Below are 27,048 nucleotides of genomic sequence, written 5' to 3'. Positions count from 1 at the left end.
ATTGAAGGCTAAGGTTTAATTTTTATGTAAATTGTAATTTAGTGGTCCTGTGTTTCAACTACAGAACTTTCTATTCACAAATCTAGTTACTGTAGATAAATATTAGTTGAAGAAATTGACTTGTTATTAAGGAATGGATACAGCAATATGTCTGGTTTTGGTTTCATTTGGGTTTTTTTTTCCCCTCAAATTCAGGATAACTACTTGTAATAGAAAGTACACAGCTTTCTATGCTTCCAATGCTTCCATACAGAGAAAAAAATATTTGCAAAATAATCAGGGGAAGTTCTAAAAAACTAAAAATACTGAGCTCTTTTATATTGATGCTGATTGAATTTGCAGTAGTTAAGATATGCAAAGTGCTGATTTGCAGTTGCTAACATTGGAAGATGATGGTTTACCCTAACCATTAATGACAGATGCTTGAACATAAGTAGCAAGGGTGAAAGCCTGCTGACCAAGGGAGAGATTAAAGAGAAGGCAGTGGAAATTAAATATTTAGGCAGATGTATTCTTATGTTCGGAAGAGTAGCGCTCACCCATTTTTAGTGGTGATTTCCCTCTAAAGTACTGACTATACCTTGTTTTGTTTGTTTTATGAGATCTGACGAGATCATGACCTGAGGTTGCTTAAAACAGGCTAAGGATTTTTATTTGTCATTGAAGCCCCAGAGTGAGATGATAAAGAGATATAGGCCTAAAGTCAAACTAGGCTTGTCTCATAACACATCTACTATGGTGCTCAAGCCCTAAGAAGAGACTTCAAATGCGTTAACAATGTCAATGCAAGTTTAGAAAAGTGTGTGTATAGGTAAGCATGCATTTATACTTGTGTTTGCAATAGTATTCTCTGGTTTGAGTTGTTTACAGAATTCTGAGAACATCATGTTCTGGATTGAGACATTTTATGTGGAGAAAAAGGCATCTCAAAATTATGTCATCAACTTAGAATATTTTTGTGTTAGAATGAACATTTTCTTGGGGAGAGAGAAAAAGAAGACTGTCTACTTTTTTGCTCCTGTTTTTCAAATGTGTGCAGGAAATAGTAACAGATAAAATCTTGTTTTGTGAGTTGGGAATGAGCCATCTCTGTTTCAGCACGAGTGTATTGAGATTATATTCATTTGCCTTTGATGTTTCAGCCTTGTTTTCCCAGCTAATATCTGGTAAAGTAAAACTCTTTAAAACAACCTTACAAAAAAAAAAAACCAGCAAAAGAAATCCCCAACTCTCCTGTCCTTACATTCTGCTCTATGTTAGCAAATGAAATTCTAATACCAGAACTATTTTCAGCCATGTAGGTTCTTCTTCAGGTTTGAAACAGAAATGCTGAGATACAACTAAAGGAAAGGTCAAGAGCAATTGCTGTGTTTTTCTCAGGGAGCTAAAGCTTTAATAGATTTTTTTAACTTTGGAATTGACTTCTGAGTATTCCTGAGGATAAGAGCTAGGTTCTGTCTTGTGGGTAAAGGAGAAGTAAAGAGGTAAAAATTAGTAGTAAAAGTGAAAGAAAAAGTAAAATTAGGCTATAATTACTTGAGAATGAGGATACTTGAAATAAATTGACTTTAAGCTAGCCCATTCAAGTACCTTATATGGATAAAGACCTGAGGTGGGACTTGTCTATAAAGTCACTATTTGTCATCAGGTTTACAACTAAGTTGGGGCAAAGCCCTAGATTTTATGTTTTTAACAGTGTGAGTGGGTAGCATAGCAACTATTCAGTTACGTTGTCACTGAGTAAAAGTTGACAGAACGTCAGTTTGTAAAACCTCAAGGCTTAATACTAACCAATACTTGTAGGAATGTGTGTTATGCAAAGAGTTCAGCTGCACAAATAAATGGCTCCTTCAGCATAGAATTGCCAGGTCCTTTCCATGTGTTAAGAAAAGTGTTTCAATTATAGTATTTGACAATTTTTAGGGAAGTGTCTGTTGAAGGTGTTATACAAATAATAATATTATGATGTAAAGTATCTAAATATATGCAATATAATTTAAAAATGCATACAAGATATTCGCTCCCAAACATCATACTGGTTTTCCAGAAAGGTAATCTGTGGGCTGTGTTGTTTATTCTGTATATTATTAATTGCTGGAAGGTATAGCATTGTAATGACAAGTAACAAAGCAGTTCCACATTTTGTGGTTGTGCATTAGAGAAAAAGTAAAAGTACTCCTGGCACTCTGGAGTTACACTTCCAGTTGTTCAGTTTGTTAAAGACAAGATATGATACTTAAAATATTTGTCCCACAGAGAAAAAGTGGCTCAGGACTTTTCAGACCAAAAGCAAGCCTTTTCAATTCATTCTTTATCTCTCTTCATAGTGAAAACTAGCCATTTCTTCTTGTTCTTTGATTTCTGTATTTTAACTTTCCCTCTTCTGCAACTTAGTTTCCTTAGAAGCCTTAGGAAAGGGATCTTAGAAACAGAGTTTTGGAAAAACAAGGTACTATGTGAACCAGACCTCCCTTATTCACACAGCTGCTGACTTTGTCAAAGAATTAAACTAGTTTTATGTGATACGGCTTCTCTCCCATGTTGTGATTCTTAATAATTTTTTTTTGAAAACGTAAAGAAACTCATATCTGTAATTTCTCACCTGATCCCAGAGACCTGTCTCAAAATTGGCAGCACATTCTCTGCCTTTTCATTTCTTTGTACCTGAAGTTGACTTAAGCAACAGGTGACACGCTGGTTTGCACCACCACACTTTCATACATAAGTTCCTTTTAAATTGTTGGGCAGAAGCTCTCATGCCCAGATGATTTGCTGTTTTCCTCTTTGTCAGTCTGTACAAAACCGTTCCTGCTGAAAACTTAATTTAGGAGAGTCCCTCTGACCATTCCCCTGAAAACAAGCTCTAGGGTGGGTGGAGGAAGCCCCCAAACTCCACTATATCAAACACTATTGCAAAGAATTAATTTACATTTTCTGCTGCAGCCTTATGTTGGGCATTTCTTTTCCACCCTGATCATCAGTCACTCCTTCTGAATTTGGCAGGCTACCAGCTTCAGATGTGTTTGAAAAGATCTTATTACTGCTTTTTTAAGTCTTTAGCAAGTTGTCACTCAAGGGTTGGGGTTCTTTGTTTTTGGGTTTTGCTTGTTTGTTTGTTTATTACGGGTGTTTTTGGAGGTCGGGGGATGGGGAGGCAGCATTGTTAATTTTTTATTTAACTAACAGTTTATACTCTTTCCTATTTTCCTTAGCAGTACAGAACATTAACTTGTGAATTTATTACTTTACTTTAAGAAATTCCTTCGTGCTGCCGTTTAATCTCATATCTTGTAAATGGAACTTTACTGTGGACATTTTCCTTTGTTGTTTCCTACTTCCGTTGTACCCTTTCTTACAGTTTGACTGCATTCTTTTAGAATGTGATGCCCCAAGGCATGGGCATCTTTATATTTTCTTTTGGTCTTTAATTGAGAATTTTTACTTCAGGTTCCAGGTGATGTGTTCTGTTTTGGTGTAAGGTGATCTTTCTTTCTTGCAGAAGTTGTGGAACGGTTGGAGTTGGAAGGGACCTTAAAGACCATTGAGTTCCAACCCCCTGCCATGGGCAGGGACACCTCCCACCAGAGCAGGTTGCTCAAAGCCCCATCCAGCCTGGCCTTGAACACTTCCAGGAATGGGGCATCCACAGCTTCTCTGGGCAACCTGTTCCAGTGCCTCACCACCTTCTTCTGTACGCTATTTTCCCCCACTTTTTAAAATTGGTTAAACTCAGGATCACGTGCTTGCCAGAATCCTTTAAGGGACATTCAGAAGATGTTTTTACCTCTATGATGTTAATTTTTATAGATCTTAAGATACTGAGAGTATTCTAGAGACTTGAAGACTGTAATATTCTGCTGGTATTAAAAAACAGTAAATTGTATGCATGTGAAACTAGCCTGAACAAAAGAATGAATAGGTTAATACAGGTTGTACTCAGCAACGATTTAAAGAAAGTAATGTAATTAAGGACAGTTAGACACAGCCTTATTGGAAATAGGGTTTAGAAATAAAGTCATATATGCAGAATAAGAAACTGCAACAAGGAAAGCAGTGACTCTAAGAAGAGCTGGGGTCACAGCAGAAAAGGAAAACAGTTGGAGCTCCCAAGAGAAATGCTGTGGTAAACCAGAAACTGCTACTGTAGCTCTCTAGCGTATAATTCAGGGAAGTGTGAGTAGGAGGATTAAGGTTATTTTAATCTCATACAATATACTGACAAACAGGAATAATGCAAGAAGTTCTTGTGTATGCATTTTAAAAAGGTGCTGAACAACCATTTATACTTGCAAAAAAATTGCCACATGAAATATTTGTGTTGTGCAGAACAGGCCTTATGATGAGAGCCTTTGGGCTCAGCTGTTTCCACCTATCTGAATAAGACTGAAGAGTCAGTTTTATTAACTTTCACAACTGTCTTCTAAATACAAGAAAATGCTTGATCCTTGATGCTGAATCTCTTAAATCAGCGAAAGTCATTATAAGATCTTTTGGCCAGACACTGAAGCAAATCTAATGGAAATCAGATATTAGATTCATATTTAAATGTCTTCTAATGTCAGTAGTTAACCACCAGAACAAACTGCTAGTGGATATCTTCAAATTGAAAAGGAAGATATGCTTCAGCAAAACATAGATTGCTTGACTGAAGATGCACAACAATATTATGTAATTGAACAGAATTTAAGTTCTGTGGTATAGCAAAGGTCAAATCATGATTTTGCTCGATATAATATAAAATTCTAAAAATACTGTCAGTATGATGTGGACTGCCTTCAGTTCAAAGATCTGCTTGCCTATGCTTCCCATGGTTACCGGTAGTAAACACTTCCTGGTTTCTGGCCTTAATTGTAACAGTAAAGCAAATTCCAGTTATTTAAGGGTTTCATAATCATTAACATCAGCAGAATTTAAAATTTATCCTTTTAATCTCACAAGCATATGCATGTGCATGATAAGGGATTCTCTGATGCATTTAAGCTTTTGTACATATTGTTAGAATTTCCCATCTCTCTCCTTTTTGGACTAGATAATATAAAATACTGAAAGCAATCAAATCTGAATTTTTTGCTAATTTATCACATAATCAAATGTGGGTTCGCAAGAGTTTATTGCATGTTTTTTCTGGCCAAACTTTCGTTAGTCATGGATAACAGAGTATGGGATAAGACTGATAATGAATCTGATGTAATAGGATAATACTGATGCACGAATGTTTTGATTTATATATTTATCATTTTTGAGCATTCTCGGTCTCTTTAATGCCAACTTGTTTGTTATGACAATAATCCAGATCATCCTGTCTGAAAACCTGATGAAAAATTAATTGCAGTATAAATTAATGTATGTTCAAACATATACTTGAGGATGGATTCTATGTAACTGAAAATTATGATCTGTTTAATAGATATCATGGAGTTTTAAATCTATGGTGGATAAGCTTTTAATAAAAAAAAAAAAAGAGTCAGAATACTTTTTAGCTTTGTCTTTGTTGAAGAAAAACAGTTATGAATCAATGATGTTTATAATTCTGAAACAAGTTGATAGTCTGGGAAACAAATTTTCCAAAGTGTTATTTCCATTCCATTTGTGTATAAATTGTTTTTTTTACTGTTTTGAATCCAGATAAGAAGGGATTTGATAATGAAGTTGGTTGACAGCAATTAAATCAGTTCATAATTTGCTTTGTCTCAATATGAACGACCGCCATTTTTACTAAAAGTCAAAATTTCTATTGATTTGAACATTGCAAGGATTGATCGCCTCATGAGATGAATTATAGCTCATTTTTTTTCTTTTTAACACAGGAGAAAGTTCTTCAAATTGCAAAGTGTGGTTCTCCTTAAAGATTAACAGCATACCTGCAGCACCAGAAAGAAAGATAGATGTGAAATGCAGAGCTCTGGTAAGATTACTCTAAATGTTTAATTTTGTTCTACTGCATTAGGGTAAAAAGTTTTATTGTTGGTCTGGCTGCTATCACAGAGGATTAATCAATTTTATTAAGTGACCACACACAATCACTCTTTGAATAATAAAATTCAATACTTACTAAGACCTCATTTAAGCTCAGTGATATGAACTAAAATGAACGCTTGAAAAAAAGTGTCTTCTTTATCCTATTTAAATAATTACATTTTTATGCTGCTGACATCTGCTTCTAATTTTGGATTTCAGATAAGGTTGAATTCTATGAAAGCTTCAAGCACTTTCTATACAGTCCACAACAGAATAAGTCTCTTTTGGTACCGTCCTTCCTTATGCATGTGAAATTATTATTGTCATTTAGATTTCATTAATCATTGGAATGTATTTAATCATATCTGTATTACTGGATAAATACATACTTTCACTGTCAAAAATTAATTAAATGTTTGTCATTTTAGAAGAATGATTGCATCATTTTGAATAAGTTGTGTGTGTTGAATCACTTAAGTAGGTAAAGATAAAATAACTGTTTAGCACATTTGCTCAATTGATACTGGTTTTATTCTCCCAAGATTTTTAATTGTATTTATCTTTGAACTATAATTTGTAAGGTTTTTACTTTCAGAGCTAATATTTTTCTTCTCTTCTGTAACTGAATATTTGCTTTATCATCTAGATGTCCTACTTTCTGCATGAGTTGTAAGTAGCTAAGAAATACTGACTTTAATAATGGATGCTAGTAACAGGTTCTATGAATATGTTATTTTGCTTCAGGAACACTTTTGCAAATAAATATATGTGATACAAGTACTAGGGGACTACCTCTTCCAGTAAGAGATGCTGGGAAGGGAGAAAAGTCTCCTTAATTGATTTTACATGTCGGCATGCGTTCATGTTGGGGAAAAATATCCAAACAAGTAAATATTTCTCAAAATATTTAAAATAGCATTGTTCATGTATTACTTCTGGTTTGCTCTTCTTTCTGTGAAGTTTAATACCCTGAGTATGAACTTCTGTAGGACTAGATCTGGAAATGCAGGTCAGAAAGCATATCCAGAACAGATCAGTTTGGAAATAGATTGACCTCAGCACACTATAGCCTACTGTACAAAGTGAGGAGGAGCCATCCTTTGGACATGCTTTTCCTTTCCCAAAATCCTACTCTTTTCTTTATATGGTAGACTGAGAAGGAAAGATGGATAGCAGTGTGGGATTCCTAATAGTCCTACTGCTTCTCACTGAGCTCCAAAAATCATTTTGCCTTCCAAGGGGTTTATAAGCTATAGCTCAGAAGTAGCCAACTCAACAATGTTTTTCTTCTGGTAGGATATATTTGCTCAAGGAACAGTTCCCTTCAGAAATCATGGCAGATCTTTAGCACTTGGGAACCATGCTTTGGTAGAGGTAGAAGCCACTTGTGGGAGATGTCAGTTTTAAATCTGTAACTGTTTTACAGAGAGCCACAACAATAAGAGATTGTACAAAAGATATATTAATTTCTCAGCATCATTCCTCTTCCCTGGCACCTCTACTTCTTTTGTTTAATTACTTGAAGAGAACCCACAAGGAAACATGCATCGGTGTTAGGTTTTCAGTTCACAGTCACAGCAACAGCACGTTTTTCAGATGTCATTTCTCATCATCCTCACTTACTGCACTTTCATTTATACCACACAGAAGTCCTGGAGTGTATGAAATGCATCTCTTCTGGGTGTAACTTAACTGGAGAATACTTTCCAGATGCTCATCTAATTTCTTCAACCACCAACGGGTGTTTAAGTTCATGGGAATGTAAGCGAACTGCTCACAAACAAAACATTCATAGGCACTCATACTGTGTGGATGCTGGGTCCTCATCATCAACTGTTTTGCTCTACTTGTCTATTCCTTTTGTGTCTGATGACATCCTAATATAGATAGATCATAGCACCCAAATCTGTGTAAAACTTCCTGTCCAAAAGGACTGTGTCATGTTTCTTCTAACAGGAGTTTGCATTTTGTGGGAGCTGCATTTTGTCGATAGGCAAATATAATATAATGCAGTAAGCACATTTTACAATTATTACATATATTATGCAACATATTGGCCATTTTATAATATTATGTATATAATATAATGTAGAGAGCTTGTTACAAATGCAACTAGTGTTAAAGTCAATCCAATGCAGAATTTAAATTGTTCATATTTTTTCATTATTTATTTAATTAAAAGAAAAAAAGCATATAGTTAAGAATATTTTGTAACTATGTAACTTGGCAGTTGAAGGCAGTGACACACAGTTTTCATAACTGTGGTACATTAACTTTCATAAATCCTAAAGTAAACTGTAATCTGAATATTTTTATACATGGCTGATACTTGTATCATACTAAGACCAATTTTTAGAATTTGCTTTCATAACAACTGGTAGCATAAAAAGTAACATTCTGTAAAAGAACCATGGCAACATGGTTTGTGGAAGAAAAAACAAATTTGGCAAGGTGGTAATTACTAATCACTCTATCTAAAAACAGTTTGGCAAATAGTTCAAACCAGAACATATTTGTATAGCCCATTAAAAAAAAAAAAAGAACAATAATTATCAAAGGAGGGTAAATTATTAGAAATATTAGAATGTAAAAATTTTTGATAAATATATAGCAGCTGCTAACCTCCTCCTCTCTTTGCTACAGATGCATGAATCAGTTCTGTGATACAACAGCAGGGAGCTAATGTAAATCACAAAATGACAGTTGAGCTATCACTATCTGCTGTTGAACAAAAATGTAAGGTTAGATCGAAACCAAGTAATTAGAGGGGTGTTTCATCTATGCTAGATGAATGGTCATACATAAGAAAAATAGCTATCAAGTGAAGAAAGAGAATAACCTTGTATAATTAAACTACTCTGTCACTTAGTCCATAACTGCTGTTACTAACCCTGTGGCTTATGAATCAAAACAAGAGAGTTTTTTACTCAATCATTAAACAGAGCAAGGCAACAGAAATTCTTTTTTTAAAAAATTGCTCACTGATGTATCTGGAGTACAAGTTGTATAGCTTAGTGAATTAGGTATGAAATTTATGTCTCTGAAAGGAAAACATAATGTTTGAACTCTGTCCTCTGGATACACCTCTGTAATGGTTGTCTTTTTAATCAGTGGAACTTGTGCTCCAGACAAAGCATAGTTGCACATACATATACACTCTCTAGGGTTGGTTCTTTTGTTTGGATTTTTTTTTTTCTAATAATAACAAGAGGAATCTGAAAGAGAACAGTGAGAATTTCTCTAAAAAATGTAGTTAAGTATAAATTTTCAAACTAAGTTTGGAGACTCTTACAAGTAATGATTTGTGCATTTTTCTGCAGAAGCATAACCTTTAAACCTGTCCTTCCATTTTCGTGAGTTGCCGAGAAAATTGGTGGTACTAACACTGATTTTCTCCTCAGTAATTAATGGAAATTAGTGAGGAATGTTCTGGTGAGCAAGAGGATGACCATGAGGCAGCAATGTGCCCTTGTGGCCAAGAAAGCCAATGGCATCCTGGGGTGCATCAAGAGAGCGTGGCCAGCAGGTCAAGGGAGGTCATTCTCCCCATCTACTCTGCCCTGGTGAGGCCCCATCTGGAGTAGTATGTCCAGTTCTGGGCTCCCCAGCTCAAAAAGGACAGGGAACTGCTGGAGAGGGTACAACAGAGGGCTACAAAGATGATTTGGGGCCTGGAGCCATCTCCCTTACAAGGAGAGGCTGAGGGACTTTAGTCTTTTTAGTCTAGAGAAAAAAAGACTGAGGGGAGATCTAATTGATGCCTATGAATACTTAAAGGGACGGTGTCAGGAGGATGAGGCCAGCCTTTTTTCACTGATGCCCTGTGACAGGACAAGACATAACAAACTTGAACATAGGAAGTTCCATCTAAACATGAGGAGGAACTTCGTTACTTTGAAGGTGGCAGAGCACTGGAACAAGCTGGTTGTAGGTGTACCTGCTTTGGCAGTGGGATTGGACTAGATGATCTTCAGTCTCCCTTACAAGGAGAGGCTGAGGGACTTTAGTCTTTTTAGTCTAGAGAAAAAAAGACTGAGGGGAGATCTAATTGATGCCTATGAATACTTAAAGGGACGGTGTCAGGAGGATGAGGCCAGCCTTTTTTCACTGATGCCCTGTGACAGGACAAGACATAACAAACTTGAACATAGGAAGTTCCATCTAAACGTGAGGAGGAACTTCGTTACTTTGAAGGTGGCAGAGCACTGGAACAAGCTGGTTGTAGGTGTACCTGCTTTGGCAGTGGGATTGGACTAGATGATCTTCAGAGTCCCTTTCAACCCCATATCATTCTGTGATTCATTCTGTGATTCTGTGAGTAGTGAGAACTCACTACTTTCTGTGTGTAATACAAAGAAAAATGTAGAAGGAATCTTTATTATTCACGCCATTCATATGAAATTCGTCCATCTATATAACAAAAAACTATATCTAATAATTAAGACTAATTTCGTAGGGGTACTACTGCTCTCACAAAATGCAGCAATATGCCTGCTTCTACAAAATACTATTGCTTTGTTCCCTTGATTGGCATACTATTAAAAAATGCTGTTCTTTTCTGCTGGATTTCTATGGATAGTATGCACAGCTTCTGAAACAGCAAATGATAATTAAATGGCGTCAGTAGAATAAGCAACCAGTTTATCCACACATGCAAACATTCTCAAACAACATCTGAATCAGGAACTTCAAGTAAGCATATAGAACTAGTCGATTATGAATTTGATTTGAAAACAGATACTATGTTGGAAGTTGTAAAATGCCGTTAACCCAGGAATTACTTGCTTTAAGTTATACAATTTCAGTTGAAAATTTTACTTTAGGCTAAAACCCTGCCTATTTTTGGCAGGGTTTGGTCTATTGAAAAAGGAGTCCAGACCTTTTCAATTCCTCGTATAAAGATATATGAAAATCATTGCAACTGAAATCTAAACTGAAGACTAAAGAGAAAGTAAAGTCTTGGTGAGCATAGAGACTATATTAGTTTAATCTCCAGAACTATTTGTATAAAAGTAAAAAAAAAAAGTAACCTAAAGGTCATCCAATTGGTTCCTTGCACCAGATATTTCTATTGAGCAAATTCCATCTAAAGTTGAGAGGAACGTGGAGTAAAAATTGGCACTGCTCCTTTCACATGGAAAAAGATAGTGAATGTGTACTCAGTAATTATTCATTTATATATTTCTCTAGGATTTAGAGTATTTGTAAAGCATTTCAACAGTTCAAAGAAATCATCTGAGAAAGCAGGAAGCTTTAAAAGCCAAATTACAATTTGTTTGTGAATATTCATTATTCATTAGTTGAATAGCACTTCCACTTATTATGAGTTGTTTGTATATTTGCAGGTATTTTTAAATTATTTTTAAATGCAGAGAAAATAACTATATTCTTTAATTTTACCCATTGATAATTATTACATATCTTCTGCCATTGACAAGTTTTTATCAATTCCCAATTTAAAAAAAATATTTTTTTGGCTACTGTGTTTTATTTTGGTATTTACTGTGGATTTCCCAATGGGGAACGGTAGTACAAAGGCTGAATTTAGGCTGATAAATTCAGGTTCATTATCTCAGATTGTTTAGAAGAATGGACTGTAACAGCTACTTTACCTTGCAAATATTCTAATGGATTTATTCAGGTTGTATGTAAAGGTCAAGATATAAGCCAATTGTAAGTTTTTATTTAAAATGTCTAAAAGGCTGGCAGTTATTGCTGCAAGCACACTTACTTTTTAGCAGTTGTCTATTTCATGGAGAAAATTCTAAGTGTATATTGCTGATTCACTGAGTCAAGAGACTTTCTAATCCATCCATATATTTGAAAAATAGTATTGGCTGTCTTGAGAGGAAGTATCTAATATGTGAGCTCCAAGCAGGATCTGTACAGCAGGAGATAAGCCAGAGGGGAAGGTCTGTTTTGTACAGTGAATTATTAGTTTCTGCTTTAATAAAACCAAATGCCTGGAAGGGATTGAGTTTGGTTTCCACATAAGTGCAGAGACAATAGTTTTGTCTATTCTCTGCCAAATCTTCCTCTTTCTCTCTCTCTCTCTCTCTCTCAAGTCCCTGAGAGCCACATGAGTACTCAAAAGTTGGTAATGTAACTCAAGCATATGCTGCCCGCCCCCACTTCCACGAGAGCTGTTCTTGTTGAGTTGAAACTTGTGCCTCTGTTGCCATTTGTAATGGCTCCCAGATCCGTGCCACTAATGCACTGCTTCTGCACCCTTCAGTGGTGATTTTTAAAAGATCACTGTCACAGTCTTCACACTTAGCAAGATGTTTACATGCAGATCTAAGAATAGTCTGGGTGTTTCCATTACTGGCTTCAGCTCTTTCCAACCTTCAAACCTCCTCATTTTTGGCAGTCTCTAGAAAAATGAATGCAACAGTCTGTTGTGTGTGATCCATACACAGCGGATGGTGATTGTAGGATGAATGTAACAATTGAGAAACACGGTGTAAATATCAGTTTCAATGTCTATTTACTGTAAATTAAATACTATTAGAATAAGATCCTGGAAGTAATTCTGTTGTTTCAGTTGATGACTTCATTATGAGTATGCAGAAATCACCAGCACTCACCAAGCCTTCAAAAGTCTGTTCTAATCTATTGAAATTATGAATTTATGGCATGATTGTAACTTCATATAGCAATTCATAAATCAGTGAGACCAGCAGAAAATAACTGGAGTGAATTCTTTGTTGTAACATTGAAAATGCAGTAGTAACGATAGCTCTTTTGACTTCATTATCTAAGAGTAGTAAATTTCTAACTTAGAAATATTGCACTTTCTAGTACTTTTATTGAGTGATACTGACCTTAAGTATTTTTTTCTGACATTGGGGATGAGACAGTCTGCAAAGGAAATAGAACATTATGGAAAAAAAAGAGAAATATTTCTTTTTGAGAGATGCACCCTGTATTTACTGAGGTGTCAGTCATCCAAAATAGTCCTACTGAACACGAACTGTAAATTCATCTATTGATATGATTCAAATTATGTTTTCCATCATTGGAAACTCATATAATCTGCACAACGAAGTGACCTATAACAATGATGAATAGAAGCTGTGTTGAAATCTGTCAGTTGCTGAGTCATGTTTTCCAAAAATATTGTTGACAAAGTAGATGTAAATGATTTTCCTGTAAAATCCTGTGAAGATTAATTTGGTTACATTAATGCAGTGGCAGCTCTCTTCTTCCAGTTTGGCTGTGGTAATGGAAAATATTAACCTACTGTGATATTTTTTTAGTAGTGCTCTCTAACCTGATTCAGCTTTGATAAGACAGGTTTCTGTACATTGTGGTTTAGGCAACTAAGCTGATTAGTGAAAGTGCCAACCTTCAGTACAGAGGTTGGTGAAAAGTAGCTGTAATTCATTATTTCTTTATCTCAGACTGCTGGATCTGAAAAGGAAATAATAAAATGGTTTGGGTTGGAAGAGATTTTAAAGATCATCGAGTTCCAACCCCCCTGCCATGGGCAGGGACACCTCCCACTAGAGCAGGTTGCTCAAAGCCCCATCCAGCCCGGCCTTGAGCCCCTCCAGGGATGGGGCATCCACAGCTTCTCTGGGCAACCTGTTCCAGTGCTTCACCACCCTCACAGTAAAGAATTTCTTCCAAATATCTAATCTAAATCTCCCCTCTTTCAGTTTAAAACCATTACCCCTTGGCTTATCACGATACTCCCTCATAAAGAGTCCCTTCCCATCTTTCTTGTAGGCCCCCTCTAGCTACTATAAGGTCTCCCTGGAGCCATCTCTTCCAGGCTGAACAACCCCAACTCTCTCAGTCTGTCTTCACAGGAGAGGTGCTTTATCCCTCTGATCATCTTCATGGCCCTCTTCTGGACTTGCTCTAACATGTCCATGTCCTCCTTATGTTGGGGGCTCCAGAACTGGATGCAGTACTCCAGATGGGGTCTCACTAGAACAAAGTAGAGGGACAGAATCACCTCCCTCAAACTGCTGGCCATGCTTCTTTTGATGCAGCCCAGGATGTGGTTGGCTTTCTGGGCTGCCAGTGCACATTGCTGACTCATGTTGAGCTTTTCATGAATCAACACCCTCAAGTCCTTCAGGGCTCTTCTTAAGCCATTCTCTACCCAACCTGTATGAGTACTTGGGATTGCCCTAAGCCATGTGCAGGACCTTGCACATGGCCTTGTTGAACTTCATGAGGTTCAGACAGGCCCACCTCGCGAACCTGTCCAGGTCCCTCAGCATGGCATCCCTTCCCTCCAGCTTGCTGACCACACCACACAGCTTGGTTTTGGCAAACTTGCTGAGGGTGCACTCAATCCCCCTGTCCATGTCACTGACAAAGATGTTAAACAGCACTGGTCCCAGTACTGAACCCTGAGGAATGCCACTCACCAGCGGTCACCACTTGGTGCAGTCATTGAGCTATTAACCACAACTCTTTGACTGCGGCCATCCACCCAGTTCCTTACCCACTAAGTAGTTCATTCATCAAACCCATGTCTCTCCAATTTAGAGACAAGGTGGTTGTGTGGGAGAGTGTCAAATGCTTTGCACAAGTCCAGGTAGATTACGTCAGTTGCTCTTCCTTGTTTCTACCAATACTGTAATGCCATAATCGATTTCTGGTCTCAGGAGGATGAAGAATTATTGAGCTTCAGTCTGCATGGACTCAGAGATGGCCCTGATTTCAAATGCAAAAGAATATTCATTAAGATGTAAGCATAGTTATTACTTCTTCAGTTATGGGAATTTGGGATATTAATATAACTGAGTTATTCTGTATACCCTTGTCAGATATGTTTTTTATAATTATCTTAATATCATTTTTTCTTGTAATTCAGCTCATCTTTGTTACAGCTTCTTCTATCTATCTATACTAAACCAGAAACATCATACACATGGACAGAACTGGGGTACATGGAAGTCCAAATGCATGCATATTATTTAGGTCATTAGCTTTTCCTGTATGTGTTACAAATTATTGTAATATCACTTTGGTTTGGGTTTCGCAATGTGCGTGATATTTCTTTTGATGGAGCTGAGGACATCATAGCTAGCTTCAGTCACAGAATATAATGCTTTAGCAGTCTCCTTTCCTTCAATTTCAGAAATATGTTTTTAGTAATCATCTATTGCAAAATATTTTTTCCCCGCTTTTTTTTTTTTTGCTTGGTACAATGTTTAGGTGCTCTTTAGAGGTTAACAGCGTAGGATTTCTTTGTGAGCTTAGAATTATTGCTGTAGCTTCTGAACTAATAATCTCTGTATTCTATTTATACTGGTTTAGGACATTATTACTTAGGCACTAAGTAATTACTTAGGCACATTTCATCTAAAAAAAAATCAATTCAGTGTGATTTTTATATGTAAATTTACACCTAAAACTCATTGCACTATTAGCCTCTGATATTAAATGTCCTGTGCACATTGTTTTCTTCTAGTTTATTGTATTGTAATAGTGATAAGAATGGATTCCTTACTAGGCAAGTTTTACAAATATATAATTTGGTTAAGGTGTTTAGTCCGAGATTTCAAGTAGTTCAATTTGCTGTCCTGATAAAAACCAAACTGTTCAAGAACAGCTGGTCCCTTTTTGCAAACTGATATTTTGTAAGACAAAATATGCCAAGTAAAATGAGAAAATACAGTTATCAAGTTAATGGCAATGATGGGATTCTCTGTCGTCATAACTCTACTTGGAACAGAGTGGGTTATCTTGGCAATTAGTTTACATTACAGAGGGGATGGTGGGGCAAAAAGACTTGTATGGTGAGGGAGGGGGTTCACTTCACAAAGATCTGCTTCATCAATTTATGTGTGACTAGGAAGTTGGAAGGACTCATCCCCTCAAGACATAGGAGGTTAGGACTTCCATGTGTCTGAATAATCAATGTGAGAAAGGCCCAGCTGAGTGTGGACATATGGGTCTGGATTAGAAGTGTATGTGGAGAGAAGTGGTGAGGTAAGGTGCATGTTGGAGACACGTTGCATCAAGCAGTTCAGGAGCCAGCTCTGATTTCTAAAACTAATTTGACCAAACTGAGCTGAACTATGTTCAGCACAGCCCTGAAACTCTGTTGTCAGCTCTGTTGATCAGCTCACTTGAACCTCTTTTGTTTCAAAGAATGGAAGTGACAAATAATGAGGATACAACAGGAGATTCTATTTTAATTGTTATTTCAAGTTCCACGGAGAATAAGTGTTATCTCATATTTACATTTCATTTTATCGTATGTTAGATTTTTTTAAATAATCTGCACTGGACAAGAGATGGATCACAGCAAGTTCTAAAGAAATAAAAACATGACATATTCTGCCAGAATGGCTATATCTTGGGTGCTGAAAGTCTTGATACAAGAAGTGGTTTGGAGAATGAGATTAATTATTTTTTCAACCTTTACATTTTTCCTGTCAAAATGCTTATAAAAACCACAACACTGAAATGTGGGTCTAAATTAATGACTTCAAACATGTTTGGAGTTTGCCTGTGATGTTACTCCTTTGCTTTCTTTCTGATAAAATGGTACTTTCAGGAAAAATAATACTCTTAGCAATTGCATGGGCATTTTCTTATTTATCCTAGTACTATGCCTCCATAAAAATCCATTAAGGCCTAGAAATGTACTATATATGCACATTTGGCTGATAAATATACATCTGGTCTTATTACCATTCATGAAGTAGCAGATCTTTGAAATGTTTACAGCAATTCCAGGGAAATTTCCTGGGAAATTTCAGGGAAGTACATAATCCTAGGCATTCATTTTATACTGGCATGAGAACACTAACATTAAGCTAATGTTGGCAATATAGAATCTTCTTTGTATACAAGATTACAAAGGTTTCTTTGATAGCTGCTTTTTCCTAAATAAGCACTCCAATATTTCCTTTTTACTGTAAAAATATTTCTTCAACACAGCATGCAGAAGTTTTACTATAAAATTGTTATGAAGCCTTTGGCAATAAAATGGTAGATAGATTTAGAAATTTGTATACACCAGTAAAACTAGTAATCTGAGCTTTAAAATATTTTATGGCAAATTTAAATCCCGTCTTACTGATGTAAGATACTTGAATGATTTAAATTGTTGGTGTAATCTTGCCATCTGTAGAACATTAGATGTGTTTTATGTGTGTTCCAGTAGTCATTTTCTATAAATGTAAATATGTAGAAATTTATAGAATCATAGGCATGTTCAAAACAGAGTGAGGCAGCTGTGTGTTTGGTTGTAAAGAATTTCATGTTCAGTTCTTAGTGTATTATTAATTTTAGTAGATATTTTATTTTTTCTCCTTTCTTATTGCAGTTTGAATTATTATTTTTACCCCCCCAAAAAGGACAAAATTTTGCTGCAACTTCTCTTTTTTTGGTTATTTCAAAAAAAAGGTGCAGCCTCTGTTCACATAAATGTAAATTGTGAGTAAGCATATTACACTTGTTCAAGAAAAATCATCTATGAGTAATGGCTCATAATTAATTTTGTGGTTTGGTGTTTTTGTTGTGTTTTTTGTTTTATTTTGTTTTTTGTTTGTTTGTTTTGTTTTCTTAGGATACTATTGAAATTCCTATTCCCATCACTAATCCTGCAGATAACATTCTCCAGCTGAGTGTGGTGCTGGAGAATCCATCACTTTATGGAGAAAAGGCTTTCACTCTTGGGCCCAAACAAACATTTTTATATCAGCTACAGTTCTGCCCAGCTGTTGTTGGCACTTCAGATGGAAGGTAAGTTACAGAGTTTTGATACTTGTGGTTATGTCTCTTGTACCAATAAGTTAACTTCTTTCATTGAGACTTCAGTCATTTGATGTAGATATCACCTTAAAAAAACCCCGCAAAAGGTAATAAATGGAATTTTAAAAATTTCCAACTTTAAATATATTGTATCCCAAACAGCAGCTTTTCTCTGAGGGGAAAAAAATCTGACTGACAGGCAGTAGAATAACCCCTAGTAATTCTAGTTCATTAGAATTCAGTGAAAAATGGTTCAGAAATGTATTTAATATTAGAAATCTTGTCTGAAAACCAGATGAATTGTTAGTTCTCTAAATTTTTAAGTTTGGTAAAGGGAATAAGATGATTTAATTTTTCTTCGAAGAAGGAATGAAACTATAAGATAAACTACGCATTACACAACTAAAACTAGGTGAAGAACCCTTTAGCAGTCTTCACACAAATCCATTGAAGTTCAGAATCTTTCATTAATTAACAGTGATCTACTAAATTAATATGAATATGTAATTTTAAATTACGAATTTTTCATTACATTGGAAATCCCAACTAAACCATGCAGGTATTATAATTAGCAATGCAAAGACAGGTGACCTCTTCCTCTTAGTTTGAACAAAACCAGTTCAGCAAGTAACTGAAGACTACAGAATTGCAAAGATATTTTCCTGGAATTTGGTTAGCAAAGCATTATTTAGTTGAAGGGCTGACTGAATAGGGCTGTTTTTCAGTTGTATAAATTGACTGGCAAAAACATGGGGATGGGGAGGAGGGTGGGATGGTAGTTTATAAGGAGGGTAGAGACAGATGACCTGTGTTCAAGGACCCAATATTTATAAAGCCAAAATCCCTGTATTTCAAAGGTTTGTTCAATTTGCTTGTATTGATTTTCCCAAAGACCGGAATAATGGTAGGTATCACTGTACAATACAGCTTTCAAGAAACACTATTTTATAAAAATGAGTACTGTTACCACTCTAGTAAATATTTTTTTTTCTGTAGGAATTTGTAGAAATTATGCATTTTGAAGCTGTGAATGAGAATAGACCTCTTTTTTTTTCATACCAGATAATATTTCTGGTATTTTTCAAGTGCAGAATTTCTAAATAATAAAGGTTTGTTTTAACTGCCAAAAATTTGGCCTTAGCCAATGGGTAGACTGGGACTATGGAGAATATATGCAAAGATGTCATAAAGTACGTATTGAGTACAACATATATTGAATACAACTATGCAGTACTGTACTAGAAAACCATCTGATAGCTGGTTTAAATTGCAATAACACCCAAGGACTACAATTACAGCTGGCCAGAGGTACTTTCGCATTACATCCACACTATTATCTTTTTTTCTGAAGGCATGCTCTGTTTCCTTTGCTATGGTAGCAGCTGGGAGGAAGTGTTATAAAAATGTTTGTGGCAGGTGTACTTTTTCATATGGATGATTCTTTCCTAAGCTATTTTATGCTCACTTTAAAGGCTCTGTTGGCACAGAGGATAGTTTGGAAACATGAAATCACAGAACAGACATAGTTATCTATCTTTTAGAACAATAACTGGTCCTTAGTGGGTCGTGAGTTTGCACAGTGCATTTCATTTATTTTTTTATATGCTTACTGTGCTTTGGTTTAATGTTATTATGAGTCTGCTACTCAAAACCCCAAGAAATAGAAAAAGAAATATGCAATAGGAAAGGAATGTATTCGAATGTCTGTCACACAAATACACTGCTGTACATATCTCACCTTGCAGCAAGCAATTTTCAGTCATGACAACATTTGATTGTATATCAAACCAGTGCATTCAATATTTTTTTGAAGCATATCTCTTTGTCATGCTCATATAAATGTGTCTGTATCTATTCCTCAGTTTTCATCACTAGATTTGAAAATATTTTCTGTTTTAAAATCAGTGAATACTACTTCTATTTCTTTGTCCTTTGAGTTCAAAATGGCTAGAAAGAAAATATCATGACATTGAAATGAAATTGGAGCTTACTCCTGTAGGTTAGCAGTTGAAATGCTTTTGATTTGCATTTTTGAAAAACAAAACATACAAAAAAAACCACTAACAAGCAAATTTTTATGCTAAAAAGTTAAAAAGATGGAGAAGAGATTTTGTTGCATCAGTAATTGTAAATATTCTTCATTTTGGTAGGTGAATTCAGATACCAGCAATAAGTACTATGGGGAAACCGGGACCTAATTAAAGACCTCACTGTGTTGAATGCATTAGGTTTTTCCTGAATTTTAGTCTATACAGTTTTAATTGTCTGCACAAAAGCTGTGTCATATTAAGCTTATGTATCTGTTTTCAGTGTCATATTCCTGTCAGATATGGTTGGAGAGTTTTGGTATGCACTGAAGTTGATTGTAGAGAAACCATTGCCCACTAGTCTACCTGAAATAGAATGTGAACTTGGAAAGTAAGTATGTAGTTCACAGTGCTGAACTTGGTCACTGGTTTGAAGTAACATGGAAAACATATGAAGAGTTTATATAAAAAAGTCACAATAGAACTGTATATGTACTATAGTAATTCAGAGGTAATTTTCATAGATATATCTGTAGATAGGTGAAATTCTCCTTGCAGAAAAACAATTGAAATGGAATTGTAGTCTATATGTAGCCTTCCTCTGAAGTCTTTATATAGAAATCACTCTAAAGATACTGCAGAATGTAATAATAAAGATCCATAATACAGAGTTCTGTAGTTTTGTTTTATTTTCTGTTTCCTTCCTCTTTCTGAACTAGGAGTGTATCTGACAGTCCTGCTTTACAAATGCTTGTGTATCAGTTATCAATTTCTTTTAGCCTCTCAAGAAATGGCAAATATAACTTCTGTCCTGCAAATCCTGGGGGTAGACATGGTTGGAACACTGCAAGTATTAAGAAAATGAGCTACTTAGAGCAGACAGATAAATGAATCCAGTTCTTGTCTTCCTTCAGCAAAATTTCATCTTGCATTTCAATAGCATAACTTTCAGTTCTGGCTTTCAAGGCATAAAACAAAACTTTTAGCGTAGGTCTTTCAAGAATTCCAGAATTTCAGTAGTGTTTGTCCACCTATTACCTCTGCTTAGTAGTGGGTTCCATGGACACACTGCTCTACTGAATCCTAAATTCCACTTACTTCTGTATATCTTATCTTTTACTGGATGTATAAGTAATATACATTACAGACTGAGCAAAAACATATTGTTAGAGAGTACAACATGAAATTTTATGTGATTAAATTTTGGTGAGTGAATATATTCTGTTGTTCATATATGATGCACAGACCAGAGTTACCTGGCAATGCTTTAAAATTCTAGGCTGCTGGAGTAAAAAATATAAATTTTATCAACTATGTAGGCTGTGAACTTTAAAATTTTCATTCAGACTATCTGGCATTCATTATTTTCTCCAGCATGTGCTGCCTGTGAACCACATGCACAAGTGGTCTGGCTGCAAATAAAAAGTATTTTGGAAAGGGTTAACTACATTAACTACAACACTTGCCAGTCAAAACTATCATCCCAGATACATTGAATTCCATGTTTTATTTTTTCAAATGAGGTTTCTTTTCACTTTACAAGTGGATGCATGTTGTAATTCCTATGCATAATAATCAACATCTGCCCTGGGCTGATAATGGTGGAAGAACAAAATAGAACCATTTAGCTTAAATATTAGCAACAGCAGCAGCAGCAATAACATGTAACAAGAAATTAACAGTAGTCTCTTTCTCATGTTTTCAGATCTATATTGTAAAACAGTATAAAAAACTGATAAACTTTTTCCATTTCTGTTTGTGTTATCTGCCATATTCTTGGTTTCATAAAGTCTCCCACTTTTTGTTCAGTTATTTCCTTCAACACTGTCTTTTTTCCAGAAATTCTTTTCTATTGTGGCATCAGTATAATGTCATCTTCCTGAAGTGCAAAATTTTGGAGAATAACAATCGATGATGGCATTGAGGTTACAGTTAAATTACTGAGAATTGCTCTACCTGCTGAAAAGATGAGATAGTCCAAGTAAATTGGCTGCATTAATGTATGCTGAATATGTAAAGGCAATGCAGGTAGACACTTATGTGCTTTTTGTTAAAGAAAGATATCAATTTGTTTTGTTTTGAATGGGTGTACTTCTTTGCAATGTTCCCAGAGACATGGACTATAAATGTCATAAAGCGTTCAAAGCATTTCTAGGTGGTGAAGCTTTGTAGTTCTTTAAGAGACTAGTTTCAACACTACCACATTTTCATATGTGGTATCCTTCTAAGAATAATGTTTTTCACAATGTGCTCGCTGCATTCTTTTTGCTATAAATCTGAAAAATTAAAGAATTTGTGTCCTTGAAACAACACTTGGAACTAGATTAGGAGCCAAATACCCATTGATACATTTAGAATAATTTTCTAACCGATTCTTGAAAGATAAAAGAACAAATTCTAACAAGGGGTCTGTTAATCCTTCTTCAGATACCCTAACATTCTGGGTTTATCACATTCAGGTCTGCTTTTTGTTTCTGTCAATGTAGATGTAACACATCCTTTAGCATATGCCTCTAGGCAAGGAAACCTTCTCCTTGATATTCTCCATTTATCCATCCTGCTATGGGTTCCACAGTGGAGTCATTGAAGATGAGTCAGCCAAGTGATGTCCACAGTGGTCTTGAATTTGCTGTCATATTCAACAACTGTTTCTCACATAAACATAGTAGTTAATCTGTGTGGGGTGGCCAAGATTATTGGTGGATTTTGATCACTTGAAGAACCTCTAACAGTCAAATTGTTGCTTACTGAAATTTCAGATATAGTTTTCCCTTTGACAAAGCATTATGTATGAAAGAGACGATACAAAAAAATGAAGGCTAAAGATGGAATGTGAAAAATGGGAGTTATCAAGTGAATCTGAAGTTCTTGTGTGAAAGTCTCCTGGTATTTCTCTACTCTCTGCTGTTGAGAGCTCAGTGATACAATGCTTTGACAGTGTTCATCAAAAACAAATCTACCACTTAGCTGCTGGGGATTTATATCACTGCATAGGTTGGAAAGAGCCCATCTGCACACAGGTTTTGGGGCCTGCACTTACATTTGTAAAGCTTGACTGAAATACCTTCTCTTCTGACTGTTGCTTTTTATATTTTCTTTTTCCTTTCTGATTTAGCTACGATTAACTGACTAGTCTTTTTCCAGAGGATAATTATGTGGAACAATCCAGCAATTGACTTGCCACAGCTTTGACTAGAGAGAATATTCATTAGATAGATAAATTACAGCAAAATTAGTATATGTATCTCATTTTTCAAACTTTTCTTATTTACTGTTTTCACTGATTCACCTTGAATCTCTTTTCTGCATCCCTTAGTGTTATAACAAGTATGTGATTTATGGTCATATATCTTTGTTAAAGGCAAACAATATAATATTTTGATCAGAAGAGAGGAATTTGAGGGAGTCTTATGAATTCTTTTGAAAATTGTGCTCCCTGCTGAAGATATCTTGTGTTTGTTTATTCTTTAATAAGAAAATAAAGGACAGTCTTTAAAATGGAATGCCAACTGATTTAAAGAATAACATTTAGGCAATCAGCATACTCCAATCTTTGTCCTGTGACAACCACAATAGTCATTAAAATACATAATCTACAGGTGCAACATAATGATTTACCATTATGTTATAATGAACAATGCAACAATTGTACAAAATGAAACAGATTTTGAGTCCATGAAGAGGAAGAAAGAGGAGGGGAAGCAGGCAGAACCTCCATTGAAATGGCTGGTGTGGAACACTAAGTTTGTTCTGGGATCTCAAGGTTACAAGATGATCAAGAAGAATGGTTGCCTAGTGGCACTAAATCAAAAGCTATTGGCAGCACCACTTAATTACAAGCTTTTCCCACAAACCACAGCTTAGACAAAAAGGAGTTACAGATATCATTTATCTGATTATCTTTATACCTTTATTACATTTATCTTTAATTTCTGTCCAGTACTTTTTCTGAGGCAGACTATGAGTCCATGGATAGACTACAGAATAATAAGACATACTTAAAATTATTTTACTATTTGGAACCAAAATTTTTTGTTGACCTTGGCACTCTGAATTATCTATTTGACTAAAATGTTTTATTTCAAAGTTAAATCTACAGAAAGTAAGGAAAGAGAGGTGAAGCATAAATTTGCAAATTGGAGCCTAGGAATAAATTTAAAGCTGTGGTATCAGAGACACTAGGAGTCATTTTCACATCCTCCTATCTAAAAATTGGGCATCAAGTTTAAGGCATTAAGCCTAGGCTTCTCCTGGAGACAGTGAAAAGTGATTTTCCTTCCCTGTAGATACTAGTCATCTACATTAGGACCAATTTTCCCTGAAAATGTTTTTCTCCTTGTTGAATATTGAGGGATCTAGACAGTCCTTTTAACCAACTAACTTAAACTACTTGGCATCTGAACTATAGTAAGACAAATTCTGCCCTTACAAGTGACCCAAGTATTCAAATGATTATTGTTACCAGATTATATTGTTATTAATAATATTAACTGATGCTATTAAATATATGTCCATACTGATGCAATAGGACATAATTCTTATTTTTAAAAGTACTCATTTTTCAAGAAATAAAAGAAGTGGTTAATAATAAAATGTAATGGAAGAAGCTTAGTAATTAATAGTCATTGCATATATGTATTTTTTCCAGATGGGCTCGTCTATACATACCTCTCTTTAATCCTACACATGAAACTCTGGAACTAGAAATTGTTAACAGCAATCCTATCAATTTTTCAACTGAGACTTATCCAAAACACTCTGTAAGTAAAATTTCTGTGCTTTCACAAAAGTGATGAAAGAGAACCTTGTTTTCAAAATATATTGAATTATGTATTGCGCTGTGGGTTCAGAAAACACAACATTGTCTCAAGGATTAGAGGCATTATAAGTATGTATTTTAGAGATTTCATAGCTTAAGGACAAAAACAATTAGACTTGAAAAAAACAGAAGCTGAAGTATAGATATTTTTCCTCTGGATTGCTTTGTGGAATGATTTTGAGGAGGACTGCAGTGTTGATTGCAAAGAATATTCAGGAGATATTAGAAGGAGAAGTTGTAAACAAACCAGCTGTATTAGAAGCTTCTTAAGGTTCTAAGAATCAACAGGTAAATATTTAGGCAAGCAGATAATGTTAGAATATAAGAATATTGCATAGTCACAGCAGTTATAGCGAACTTGCAGGGCCTATGAATAAGAATTTGATCAGTTTAGCCACAAAGAAGCTTCAAGCAAACACCTGGAACAATTTTATTTTCGAAACTTACATTTACCCTGTGACTGATTTCTGCTGGGAGTAATCTTCATCCTGTTACTATCATGTACACTGCTTTCCCCTTCCATCCTGCTGCTTAGCGTTTCTTTCCTTTCAAGGGCTGAGAGTTGTATAGATGGACTCATTGAGATTGGCTAGATTTCTAGAAATTCAGGATTCTGAAAAATATTTGTTATTCACTGTTGGTTGCTAGTTAATAGTACAGACCCTATAAAGAATTCTTTATATGTTATTAACAATTAAAGCTATTAAATATGTGTCCCTTTTAAGATGGGGAGATGAGAAAAGGGAGGACCGATGCATGGAAACTCCGGTGCAAGGGGTTAGGAGGACCTTTTATTAGGATGTGAATATAGAACCTTTAACATGAAACAAGAAAATGAAGAAACCTATTGCAGACTGGAAAGAAATGGCAATTGCACATTTTCTAGACACGAGGAAGATAGTACAGGGAAGACATACACCAGAGCTGTTTTATTTGTGCAAACAGGTATAAGGGTCAAAGGGAGAGGAGAGAAATTTTGTAATGAGATCCTAAAATAAAGCTGAGAAGTAGAAAATTGATTATATGGGGAAAATAGAGGAATGTTATAAAGTCATAATATGTGCATTTTTGGCTTTCAGAAACTAAACAGCTTTTAGCCTCAAATATAGCAGTACAAGATGAACTGTTCTTAAAAGGGATTCTAAAGATAACAGCTAAAGGAGATCGCATTATTTACTGAACTGCTCTATATTTTGCATATATAGATTTACATAAAATTAAGTATAAAAAAAGTATAAAACATCAAGTGTTTATTTTAGTCTGTCTTTTATGTCATGCATATTAGCACATCTTCATACATTACATTAAAATTTGACAAATGCAATTACTAATTATTTCATCAATTGGTATTTGAATAAGAGCTAAAAACCATAATGGATGCAAACTATATTAATCATCTAGGAGTATTATACATGTTATGCTTAGGTCATTGGCACAGAAGTGGATTAGATTTAATTATAGTGACTTTTGGCTCCTGCAGATTTCATCTTACCTTGTCCAGGAAATTAAAAAAAACCACACAACTTCTCATTTCAGCTTTCCTAATTTATCACCAGAGAATCACATATCACCAATAACTAAATTACTTTGCTTAGGAAAAGACACATTCAACACTAAATGCAGCAATTGTCCTTTTTTTTTTTTTTTTTTTTTCCTTCTTAATAGAATATTCAGTCCTGTATATCATTTACACATTGAATTCTGAAATGTTCTTTGTGAATTACAGTAATTCTTCCTGCTAAAGGATAGCTTTGGTGAATTTGCTATAAGGAACTACCTAATATTTATTTCATGCATCTGTCCCTTTTCGAACTTATTTCTTCCATTGCAGACCCATGTTTGGAGAGGTAATGTGATTTCCTTCACAGATTTTATGACAAAAGCAGGGGGTGGTGTTTAAATACCTGCTGCTTCTACTGGATATGTTGCATCCTAGGATTATTCTCTTCATACAGCACTACGTCCAACTACATATTCAAAATCAGCAATTTTAATATTTCATGTAATTATTCATATTTGGTTTTATGTCATCTAAGATGTAGATCTGGTGAAGACAGGCTGTCAGCCAGAAAATGTCTCAAATGGATTTAATGAATTACCTAATTAAGTTTGATAAACCAGATTCAACAGAGATATCAGAGAAAATGTTATCTTTTCTAGAGATGAATTGCCTGAAATGCTAACCAAAATTTTGAATAATATTTCAGAATTTAAAAAAATTTGAATATCATATTTATTGTACTTCCACGTGTGGAAATTTGTTTCAGTTTGCAATAGAAGGCATTACTGAAATACCACAAGGAATTGTTTTCTATAGATTTGATAGAACTTTGAATACTGACATCATTAATAATAGGCTTTCGTGAGGTCCAGTTAAATTACGCTCAAGTATTCCTGAACTTCTGGGTGCTTAATGAAGTCTAAATGAAATTTGAAGGCTTTAAGTCTCTTGTCAGCTTCATGTAAATTAGAAGCAGCTCCATTAACTGCTATGTAAACTGATGAAAATGAGAAAAG

The 27,048-nt window shown here is 35.2% G+C and overlaps 1 protein-coding gene across 1 annotated transcript in view; it reads left to right on the top strand.

The window, feature by feature from the left end:
- CFAP47 (cilia and flagella associated protein 47) overlaps positions 1 to 27,048 on the top strand; it is a 306,788-nt gene that overhangs the window by 194,524 nt on the left and 85,216 nt on the right. Inside the window, exons 54-57 of the mRNA XM_014954045.1 lie at positions 5,808 to 5,905; positions 17,501 to 17,676; positions 19,996 to 20,103; positions 24,361 to 24,472. Of these exons, the coding sequence (XP_014809531.1) occupies positions 5,808 to 5,905; positions 17,501 to 17,676; positions 19,996 to 20,103; positions 24,361 to 24,472 (494 nt within the window). The remainder of the gene's footprint in view (positions 1 to 5,807; positions 5,906 to 17,500; positions 17,677 to 19,995; positions 20,104 to 24,360; positions 24,473 to 27,048) is intronic.

Source organism: Calidris pugnax, unplaced genomic scaffold (genome assembly GCF_001431845.1).
Source record: "Calidris pugnax isolate Ruff unplaced genomic scaffold, ASM143184v1 scaffold246, whole genome shotgun sequence".
NCBI lineage: Eukaryota > Metazoa > Chordata > Aves > Charadriiformes > Scolopacidae > Calidris > Calidris pugnax.
This window is presented reverse-complemented; position numbering and strand designations above follow the sequence as displayed.